The sequence below is a fragment of the Phaseolus vulgaris genome, chromosome 10 (assembly GCF_000499845.2).
Source record: "Phaseolus vulgaris cultivar G19833 chromosome 10, P. vulgaris v2.0, whole genome shotgun sequence".
In the NCBI taxonomy this organism is placed as follows: Eukaryota; Viridiplantae; Streptophyta; class Magnoliopsida; order Fabales; family Fabaceae; genus Phaseolus; species Phaseolus vulgaris.
In genome coordinates this window covers 37333800-37345748 of record NC_023750.2, presented here as the reverse complement: position 1 = coordinate 37345748, position 11949 = coordinate 37333800, and the positions used below count along the sequence as shown (strand labels likewise).

General features: G+C 32.3%; 1 protein-coding gene across 1 annotated transcript; it reads left to right on the top strand.

Moving 5' to 3' along the window:
* Positions 1-7249: 7249 nt before the first annotated feature.
* Positions 7250-11081, top strand: LOC137819639 (1-aminocyclopropane-1-carboxylate synthase-like). The gene is made up of 4 exons (XM_068623541.1): positions 7250-7599; positions 7712-7843; positions 8062-8222; positions 9752-11081. The coding sequence occupies exons 1-4, from the start codon at positions 7432-7434 to the stop codon at positions 10725-10727; spliced, it is 1437 nt and encodes a 478-aa protein (XP_068479642.1). The 5' UTR covers positions 7250-7431; the 3' UTR covers positions 10728-11081.
* Positions 11082-11949: the final 868 nt, after the last annotated feature.

Sequence of the window (11949 nt, the reverse complement as noted above, 5' to 3'; positions counted from 1 at the left end):
AAAGTTGCAGTATTACACATGAAAAGTACCACCATATCGGGGGATATAACTTAATCTTCACAAAATCAACAGATCTGGCCTACCTCTTGGAAGAAATCCCTTATGCATACCCTTGGCAAATGCACAACTTCCACGTAGACACCAAGAAAGCTTTCCTCAGGAGACACGTGAACCAATTGACAATTTTCCAAAAACTAGCCATGTAAATGCCAAGAATGTATCAAAAGATCATGTACAATCACATATACACCCACCAAGAAACCCACAAGGACATGACACTCCAACCGCAACACGTTCCCTGACTACGCAACACTTCAATAAAAAAAGAACTGCATAGGTTGACAAGGCACAAAATCACAATCACCCATACCCACCACAACTTCCACGTAGACACCAAGAATGCTTTCCCCAGGAGACACGTGAACTAATTGTGTGATCCTCCACCAACCTGCTCATGTACCAAACCCTTCACGACACCACACTGTAGGAACCATGGTCATACCATGTTGACAATCTTCAAAAAACTAGCTATGTAAATGCTAAGAATGTATCAAAAGACCATGTGCCATCACGTATACACCCAACAAGAAACCCACAAGGACACGACACTCCAACTACAACACGTGCCCTGACTGCAATACTCCAATAAAAAAAGAATTGCATAGGTTGACAAGGCACAACAGTCACAACCACCCATACCCACCAATCCACAACTACGTGAAGCCAGCCTTTACGCAAAAAGAAACTCCCCTGTACGAAGAAGACACTTCGAGAAGACACAAAACCAAGAAGTGAGACTGCAACAATTGATAAACTACAAAGCAACACCTCATTCTAGGCCCCGTGCACAAACCCTTGATGAGATGCACACGTTAAAAAAGCATTCACATGCACAAATTGATCTGTAATAAAGAACCACAACACATCAACCCTTCCATGAACAACACCAACACCACAACGCCACCAAAATACGTGAAACACTTCAACAAATGAACCAAGAACCACCAAAACACGTTATAATCGGTAGCCATGTGTCGTAACCTTAACGATCACATCTACCCTCCAAAATTCTAGGAGAGCATTAAGAGAATACACCTTCACCTTTTTCATAGTTTATTAGTAGGTACATTCCTAAAATTTTGGTTCATTTATTTTCTTATTTTATTTTAACTATGTCTTCCTACATTACACATTTTTATGTAATTGACATGGTGAATATATTTTCATAACTATATTGGAAATCCCCTCCTTCCTTTACCTCCACCTCCCCCATACTCCTAAGAATCCTTGACCTTTAATAAAGCTTTCACATCTAAAGTACTCTTTACACCACATTATCAATGTTCCCCATGTCCCATTCTCAGCTTGTTTGTCAATCCATTTTATATTTGTATCACTACATATTGTATAACAATTTTCTTTTTGTATGTTTTATTATGTTTGTTGTAGGCATATTATTCCCACTCCTTCTTTACTTATCACGTCTTTAATATACCTCCACTTAATTTATTCCTATATTTTTCTTACATTTAGACTTAGTATGTTTATTTATGATTGCATTTTCCTCTTTCCCATCCCTTTGTTTTTTCAACTCAATGCCCATGCTTCTATCTCCTATATTTTCCTTAGTATACACTCCTCCCCCGATAAATGTTATTCCTAATTCCTTACCTAATTTCCATATCCTAATTGCCTCTAGGTTTCCATTTTTCACCTAGTATAATCTCACAATTCTTAATCACATTGTCAAATATGGAATTGTTTAAGTTATGCATAACTAACCTAGTCTCTCTCTGCAGCTTGATGCCTTTGACATGATGTGGTTGTGAGTTTCTTTGCTTTCCTGTTTGATTCTTTCACCAAATATTACCTTCGTTTTTTAAAATTACTCTAGGTCTATGGTCATTTCCTTCCCAAGAACCATCGATTTTGGATGACCACTATAGGTCGATAGCAATTGACAATTTTGTTTTTGTACTAGTTTCACTGTGTACGTCACACCCCCTAATCATTGCCCTCCCCACAATTTTCTAGGTCATTGTGTGCAATTTCCTCTTTTGTATTTGTTGTGAGCTTTTTCTCCATTTTCCCTATTTTGATCCTTGTTTTTGTTAAGAGGAATTTTTTTCTTTTTGTTGTGGCCCAATTTGCTTTCTCCCATTTTGGGCCTCAAACGCGACCCGGTTAGCACTTGGGTCGATTTGCTTGGTTTTGTTGACTTTTTGTGCCAACCATTACATCGATGTTCTCTAGCATTTCCTTTTTCGAGTATCCCTTTTCTTGTGTCATTCCACCTATGTTCAAAGTTTTCCAATTTTGTAACTTTCATGCTTTCCTTGGTTCCGCCACAATGGTATTCTTTGTTCTTTTCCTGATTTAGACTCTCCCTGTAACATTTCTTTTGTACGTTTGTCCATGTCGTGCCATTCACTCTGCCATCATTTTCTGGTGACCCTGTTATATCTTGATCATCACTTTTATTTATCCATTCTTTGCCAATTTCTAGTGATTTTGATGTATCTGATTCAATTTCATGTTTTTATGAGTTTTGCCGACAAAAAATTATTGTTTGATATCATGCTTCCTAGATCACCACATTCGCATTTCCATTGAAATCTCCTAATTGTTATCTCCTCCTTCAACATGATGTCGTAGACTTAGCCATTAATTTTCGTATCCATCTTTACCATTATTGCAAATTCGATTAGAAATTTCTAGTATGTTGTTCCTTCATTAGTGGCCATAGTGTTCTGACCCCAACCACTACCTTCTGAAGGAGCTCTTTGAATTAAGGGCAATCCATTACATTTAATCCATATTAGCGTATTACCATGTATTTGTTATGGAGTCTACGGTGTTATTCACTCAAATATTGTGGCAAACATGTTCTTATTTTCCTCAATCACATACTTATTCTTGTTCCATTTGTTCATGTGATCAACACCATATTGTCACCATGGTACCTCCCTCTCAAAACACCCATACCCCTTGAGGATGAAATTCTCCTTAATCAAATCCATGTGTTCATAACTATGTAATCTTTCGATGTAGCTTGTTTGTATTCGTTCCTTTGTTTACTACCTAGGCATAAGTCTGTCCTTAAGTTTTCATTCTCCACATTGTTGCTTTCGTCCCCGCCAATTCTTGTTTTCATCTCTGTGTGTTTCCCTTTGTTCGAATTTCTAACATATCTTTTGAACCTTGGTGTGTTGACATGGAGCTTGATATTGCCAATCCATATCTTATCTATCTTTTTCTCAAGTGCGAATGCATTCTTGATGTCCAAAATTTTTGTCAAACCTAAAATTGTTTCTATTATAGTTCAACTTCTTGGATATGAAAACTTATTGGACCTTTCGCCATTTCCTAAAGATCTTCCACATATCATCTTATCCAAAATTCATAGGAAAATTGGTAAAGAAATACATTGTTCCTTGCTTCTCATGATAGTATCCCATTATTCATAAAAGATTAGTGGCTAAGATTAGTGGCAAAAGACCAAGGTTATGGGGGCAATGCTGAAAATTTTACTTACATTAAATGCATAACCTTGATTGTTATTCACATTAATTGTATGTTTTGAAACATGCATAACTTCCTTTGTCTTGACAATCTTTATTCCTCTATGTCATGATATTTCTTTTATGAAGATTGAAATTAATAACATGGACAATCTCATTAAAGAAAACTTAGTTCAATCCATTGATGCTTTTCATATTTTAACTTATTTATACATTTGCATTTGTTCTTCTAAACCACCTAAAATTATTGAAGGTATTTGACACCATATTTTTATTGAAAAAAATGCAATATAAAGTGTGCTTCTAGAGGCATGGATAAGCAGTGTGAAGGAATTTTTCAGAATAATGATGGTAAATTTTTTGGTGGCTTATATATTTATATGAGGGGTGACAACTTGTCAAGCTACGGGTGACACAAAACGGGTCAACCCTCCAATTTATCCACCTTTATTTATGATGATTTTGAACAAGAATGTCATGTTTTTAAATTGCCCCCTGAAATTTATGTTGGCATTGAAACTTCTTTTGTTACTTAGGTCTTTACTATTATGGTAGCCATCAAACATGTGAATAACATGTTGGAAAAAGATTGCCTTGACTGTGAATTTGTTCTTGCCATACAAGTTCTAGACAGAAATAGTCCCAGTGCTCTTATTAGTTAGAATCTTTAGGCTAAATGGAGAAAATGCATGGAGATCATATCCTCTTTTTTCCTTTTTTCTCATTTTTTTTCTTGAAGGGAATAGCCAATAAGCTAGCCAATTATAATTTAGTTAATAAATTTTTCAAAGTTTCACTAGTTATGACTTCTTTTGTAATAAAAGTGAGTTTCTGTTTTGTATTTTTTAAGCTCTCTTTCGTAGGTTTTAAGTAGGGATCACAATGCGGGGGCGGGCCATGCGGGTCGCCTGCAACCCACTACCAAAAAGCGCGAAACAGACTCACTAATCTAGCCCATTGATCCTTTTAGACTCGTCCCGTAAAACCTTCAGGTCGCGTGGACCAACAGCAGGGCGGGGCGGCTCGCTAGCCCGCATAAAAAAATTATTTTATTTATTTTTTTTGCAAAAAAAAAGCATACCCCACTCACCCATTATTGTAGCGTGACCTTTTATTTTAAAAATATTGAATTTAATGTACTAAAAAATATTTTATTTTAATCATCTAAAGGAGTTAATATTAAGTGTGATAGTGGATTTAGTTTTAAGTAAAATCTTATATTTAAAATTTTTTCATAAAAAAATAATATAAAGAAAAAATTTCAATAAGATAGTTAAAAAATTAGTCATTTTCATTAAAATATTTTGTAGCAAAACTTTGATGAGATACTCTTATACATTTATATACATATATAGGAAATATAGATGTAAAATAAAACTTTACTTATTTTTAATCAAACCTTCTAAAATTACTCATACTTGAATTCATATTTTTATCTTAATTGAATGAATTGAAACATAGATAAAATGTTAATTTTCCAAAAGTGGGAATAATTTTTTTTTATAATTAATGAAATTTTAATTTTTGAAAAAAAAATATTTTTCTTATGCGGGCTAGCTCGTAGACTCTTATGCGGAGCGAGTTAGTGAAATGAGTTCACACTCCTTGCGTAGGGTAAACCAACCCGACCTACATGACCAAACACAAGACGAGCCTAAACGGACAGGTTAGCCCGCATTACCAACCCTAGTTTTGAGTGGTCCCTCATGTTCTCTTTGATTTTCTTTAAATTTCATTATATGCTATGTCACATAATAGCTTTTCTTCTTTAAAAAGTTGTTGTAAAAGTAAAAAAATATGTAATATTTTATATAAAATATTGTACTAATAATTTCAAAATACAACTAAAAAAATACAAATAATATCTCATTTACGGTGTATTTTAATTTTACATCGTATTAAAGTATTTCTCATTTAGATTAACTATATGATAATACAAAGTTTGGATTTAAGACTTTATGCATACTATCCAAACAAATTTTCTTTAGGACGACTGTATTATTGGTGTTAAGTGAACAGTCAGAAATGCAAAGTTGAAGAAGAAAATGGAAAAAGGAGAAAGTGATATCAAGTGATGCAATAAGAAATAAAAAAAGAAAAATAGGAAAACAAACAAGATAAGGAGTGAGTTTGTTTGAGTTTGAGTTTTTGCTTTTATACTTTTAACAGAGAAAAACACTAATTATGCTTTTTTTTTATCTTTTCTTAATTTTTTTTAAGAAAAATAGAAGTAAGACATAAGTGGAATGAACTTAAGATATTTATTTTATTTTAAAAATATTGAATTTAATTACTAAAAGAATGTTTTATTTTAATCATATCAAGGAGTTATAATATTAAGAGTGATAGTGTATTTAGTTTTAAGTAAAGTCTTATATTTAAAATGTTAATAAAAAATTAATATAAAGAAAAGATTTCAACAATATAGTTAAAAAGTTAATCATCTTTATTAAAATATTTTGTAGCAAAACTTTAATAAGATACTCTTATACATTTATATACATATATAGAAAATATAGATCCAAAACAAAACTTTACTTATTTTTAATCAAACCTTCTAAAAATCGTCATACTTGAATTCATATTTTTATCTTAATTGAATGAATTGAAACATAAATAAAATTTTAATTTTTCAACAGGAGGAATAAGTTTTTTTTTTATAATTAATGAAATTTTAATTTTTGAAAAAGAAAATATTTTTCTTATGCGGACTAGTCCGTAGACTCACGAGTTACTTCTTATGTGGAGCGGGTAAGTGAAATGAGCTCGCACTCCTTATGTAAAGCGGACCAACCCGACCTGCATTTTGCGAACCAAACACGAGATGAGCCTATGCTGGGTGGGTTAGCTTGCTTCACCACCCCTAATTTTGAGTGGTCTCTAATGTTCTCTTTTTGTATTTCTTTTAACTTCATTCTTGATGTGCAATTTTTTTTTATGTGCTATGGCACATAATAGTTTTTTTTTTCTTAAAAAAATTGTTGTAGAAGTAAAAAATATGTAATATTTTATATAAAATTTTGTAAATAATTTCAAAATACAATTAAAAAAAATACAAATAATATCTCATTTACGGTGAATTTTAATTTTATATCATTGTATTAAAGTATTTGTCATTTAGATTAACTATATGATAATACAAAGTTTGGATTTGGGACTTTATGCATACTATCCAAACAAATTTTCTTTAGGGCGACTGTATGATTGGTGTTAAGTGAACAGTCATAAATGCAAAGTTGAAGAAGAAAATGGAAAAAAGGAGAAAGTGATATCAAGTGATGCAATAAGAAATAAAATGAAAAATAGGAAAACAAGCAAGATAAGGAGTGAGTTTGTTTGAGTTTTTGTTTTTATATTTTTAACATAGAAAAACACTAATTATGCTTTTTTTTTATGTTTTCTTAATTTTTTGTAAAAAAAAACTAGAAGTAAAAAATAAGTGGAATGGAAGCTATTTTAAAAAATAAAAGAAATAGTTTGTACTTTTTGAAAAAAGCACTTATCAGTAATTTTTTCAAAAGTAATTTATATTTGAAGTTTAAACAAACTCACTTAAACATAAGATAGAAAAAAAGAAATGAATTTAGGAGTATAATTATTCTATTTGGCTTATGGCGTAGGTCTTTCCACACGTGTTTAAGAAATGAGAAGAGAAACAAGCAAGTAGCGTTCGACCAACACAAATCCATTATTATTTTATTTGTTTTTCAGCGTTCAATCATAAAGTTCGAAACAGAGTTTTCTTCCTCGTCTACCACTGCTCCTACCCCACACGTACTATAAATACCATAAACTCTCTCATTTCCTCACCGCAACTTGTTTGCTAATAGCTAGCACGATCCAAATTCCAAAGCCTTTGCAACTCAAACTAGAGTGTTATCACACACCTTCTGTAGAAATTAACATTAACATGGATTTGGGGAGAAAGAGCCAACACCTTCTATCCAAGATTGCCACCAATGACAAACATGGAGAGAATTCTCCATACTTTGATGGGTGGAAAGCATATGAGAGAAACCCATTTCACCCTACAAAGAACCCTCAAGGAGTTATCCAGATGGGTCTTGCAGAAAATCAAGTATGTGTGTTTCTCCCTAGAGCCACCATGAAATGCAATTGTTTGTTTTGATTATGATCATGATCAGTTTACTATGTGGGTGTTCATTTTCTTGCTGGTTTATCTTTTCCAGCTATGCTTTGATCTGATTGAAGAGTGGATTCTGAATAATCCCAAGGCTTCCATCTGTACTCCCGAGGGAGTGCATCAGTTCAGAAACATTGCCAACTTTCAGGACTATCATGGGCTGAAGGAGTTCAGAAATGTAAGAATGAATGAATTTTCACACGTAAAGTTTCATTTTATTAGTTTCTGACATAGCCTAAGAGTAGAAACATCAAATAATATGTTGAAAAACATCCAACACTTGCTTCATTTAGCAAGTAAAAATTAGATGAAAGATGATATATAGAAGGATTTATAACAAGTGAGAGTGCTGTGTTGTTGTTCACAAGATATGCTGTTTTTGTTCTGATTTTTCAGGGTATTGCAAATTGGATGTCAAAAGTGAGAGGAGGTAGGGTCAGATTTGATCCGGACCGTATAGTGATGAGTGGAGGGGCAACAGGGGCAAACGAGCAAATCATGTTCTGCTTGGCTGATCATGGAGATGCCTTTATGATTCCCACCCCATTTTATCCAGGGTATGCACCTTCTTCTCTTCCTTAAAACCTGTGTTCATTCAATGAATGTCACTGTGCTACTCACCATCAGACGTTTAAAGTGAAAGCAAGCATTCATAAAACCTTATAATAATACATCTTCTTTTAATTTCAGGCAAAATTCAATGTCTTAACATTCTACTTACTTTAATTAAAAGCTTTTCTCAATATAATATTCATTAGAGTGATATATTTTTTTCCAAACGAGCATTTTATGTATATCTGCTTACATGGTTTAAGTCTGGAATACTGTAGAATTAGCTTAATATTTTGACAGATTACGTTTTCCAAAGATGCCACGTTTAAAAACATTGAGGTAATAAAGACGTGGTACTGAAGGATTTTTGTTGCGGACACCAAATAAGGTGAAGATTGGATTATATCAATCAAAGTAATGTGCTTAATTAATAGATCAAATAATTGAGTCGGTTGTATTTTTATAAGAAAAAAAACTTTATAAAAGATGTGAATGAAGAACAGCATAAAGAATGATATGACTCAGTAAAATTGCACTTTTATAAATTTAGAACAAGTGATTCATTTTAGTTTTAATATTACAAATGTTTCCAATATATTCTACAAGTAAAAATAATGTTTGGTTTTAATAATCTGTACAACAAAAACTATTTATAATATTTATCTAAATTCTGTGGAGCATTAAATTTTGACTTATAATTATTTTTTCTATATTTGTATTACGCATATATATCCTCTTATAGCATGAATTTCTTGTCTGGTCTTTGTTGCATATTGTGGTAGTTTGAAAACAAAAATCAGAGAAATTATGATTCAAACGATTAAGCCATGCCATAGTGTGAGGTTAGTCAACAAGCGTGTGGTTTCTTGTTCACATACGTAAGTCCAAATTAGACACTTCATCAGGATGCAAGCCAAGTGGATTATGACTAAACATTGACCTTTACAAAATGAAACATGGAGCATCTGTGTAGGGTGACCTCATATTCAAACAAGAACGTCACCACAACACAGTAATTACACACATGCACCTTTATTAATGTTGTGGAAATTTAATTAGGTAGGTCAAATTTCTTCACAAGATCAAATTTAGACAGAAGAAAATCATGCCCTGTTGCACTAAATCCAACTTTGCTCTTCTTTTAACTGATTTCTGCATTGATATGTTTAAAAATTTACAATTAATTTGCCTTAGAAAAATTTACTTTTTATTGAAAATGACTATTTAAAGTTTTGTTCCAGACCCTGGTAACTCTGTCCAGATAGACACTTAATGCGTGGACCACAATACATAATTATGTAAACTATGGCTGAATTGGTCAAAGGAGAATTAAACCATCTGATAGGGTGATTAGACGCATGTGATTATAATATTGTGATATGATTAAGAGGTGGAAAAATCAATTAGCAAAGTCTTGTCAATGGCAAAATATGGTGATATGTATGATTACGTAAGCGTATACTCACACAACACAAAGATATATATGCTTTTAACAGAGTGATAAAGATTGATATATTTTCATATTTTACTACAGATTCGTACGTGACTTGTGTTGGAGAACCCAGATGCAATTAATTCCTGTCCACTGTCATAGCTCCAACAACTTCAAGATAACAAGAGAAGCTCTTGAAGAAGCATACAAAAAAGCCAAAGAGGACAACATCAACGTTAAGGGGTTGATCATAACAAACCCCTCTAACCCTTTGGGAACAACCTTAGACAAGGACACGTTGAAGAGCCTAGTGAGCTTCATCAACGAGAAAAACATCCACTTAGTTTGTGATGAAATCTACGCAGCAACTGTGTTCAGCAGTTCCCCCAGTTATGTAAGCGTGGTTGAAGTGATCCAAGAAATGGAACATTGCAAACGTGACCTAATTCATGTCATTTACAGTTTGTCCAAAGACATGGGGTTCCCTGGTTTCAGAGTTGGCATAATTTATTCATTCAACGATGAAGTGGTGGGATCTGCAAGGAAAATGTCCAGCTTCGGCTTAGTCTCCTCGCAGACTCAACACATGCTGGCATCGATGCTGTCGGATGAAAAGTTTGTGACGAAGTTTCTGTCGGAGAATTCAAGAAGGTTAGAGAAAAGGCACGACATGTTCATGAAGGGGCTTGAAGAGGTTAACATTACTTGGTTTCCAAGCAATGCAGGACTCTTCTTCTGGATGAACTTGAAGAGTTTGTTGAAGGAAGCAACGTTTGAAGCTGAGTTGAAGCTATGGCGTGTGATCATTCACGAGGTGAAGCTAAATGTGTCACCGGGCTCTTCTTTCAACTGTTCTGAGCCTGGTTGGTTTAGGGTTTGCTTTGCCAACATGGACGATGAAACAGTGGATGTTGCACTCAACAGGATTCGTGAACTCGTGGGGAAAGAAACAAAGAAGCCAGTGGGAATGAAAAGTTGGCAACCGAATCTTAGACTCAGTTTCAATTCAAGAATGTTTGATGAGAGTGTTATGTCTCCTCATTCACCTATTACATCACCTCTTGTTCAAGCCACTTGAATATTGGACAATGGTTCTGCATGAACATCTATCTTTTTCAAGAATTATGATATTGTCCGAGTCTGAAAATAGTTAATAATTTCGTTTTTTTGTTTTGCTAATGAAGTTTTGCTTTCCTAATGTTCTGGAGGGTGCTTAGGGTATTTTCACGTTTAGGTTGTCCTAAAGGGCTAACTGTGGTAAAGGAACTAGGGTGACTGAAATTATTGGTGCAATTGAAGTGATACATTTGGAATAAATTTGCCCACTTTATATTTGGAGAAAGTTTCGGTTTTCCATATATGTAACATTCATGCATGAAACAAATAATGATGATATTGTTTTCATGTTCGATTATTCATTACAATTGCATTAGATTATATGTTTTTAATTATTTTGTATGAAATTGCAGCGTTAATTGATTCAGAAATACTGAAGTTTTTAAAAAATATATATTTTAAAAATTGAATGAAGAAAATAATTTAATTGATTAAAAAATAATATAATTAATTATCTTAAAATCATCATTTTTGAGAAAAGTCATAATTTTCATTAAGAAATAAAATAATCAATTATTTTAAAATTAATAATTTTGAAAAAAGTCATATCTTAAGTTCATAATTAATTATTATATACATAAGTTCAATTATATTAAATATAATTAATTATTACATAAAAATAAAATATTAAGTTTGTTTTTTAAAATATAATATAATATATATATGAGAAAATGGGAGAAGTGATACCTTATGAAAAATATTTTTAAGATTCTCTCTTATTTTTAAAAACTTTTTAAACAGTATCATAAATAAGAGATATTAAATAAGGGACATTAATAAAAAGAGTTTTTTTTTGCTTTATTTTTTTGCTCAGCAATGAGTTTTTTTACTTAGAAATCATCACATACGTAGATTTTTTTTAGCATCACATACGTTGATGATATTCTTCTAATTAATTTATTATTTTCTATTGTATTGCTTTTACATTTAAATTTGGTGTATTTGTGTAATGAGTTTCTACCTTTAGTTTTAATTTTTTGATTGGCAAAGCATTTGAAATTTGGACTACTAATTAATCACTAATTTGGTGGAATGGATTAACATTTTCAATTCTCTAACTTGCTTTGACCTCGCAACATTAGCATGTTAAAAGGGAGATAAGGTACTTCATCAATATTTTTTAATTTAAAATTTAAATAAAAAATAATTTTAAACATTAAATTTATAATTTTATATTATTCAAA

Excerpts from the sequence above, each read along its gene's own strand:
- LOC137819639 (XM_068623541.1), top strand. The coding sequence starts at position 7,432 with ATGGATTTGGGGAGAAAGAGCCAACACCTTCTATCCAAGATTGCCACC. Across the intron at positions 7,600-7,711 it reads TGGGTCTTGCAGAAAATCAA|CTATGCTTTGATCTGATTGA; the intron begins GTATGTGTGTTT and ends TATCTTTTCCAG. Across the intron at positions 8,223-9,751 it reads CCCACCCCATTTTATCCAGG|ATTCGTACGTGACTTGTGTT; the intron begins GTATGCACCTTC and ends ATTTTACTACAG.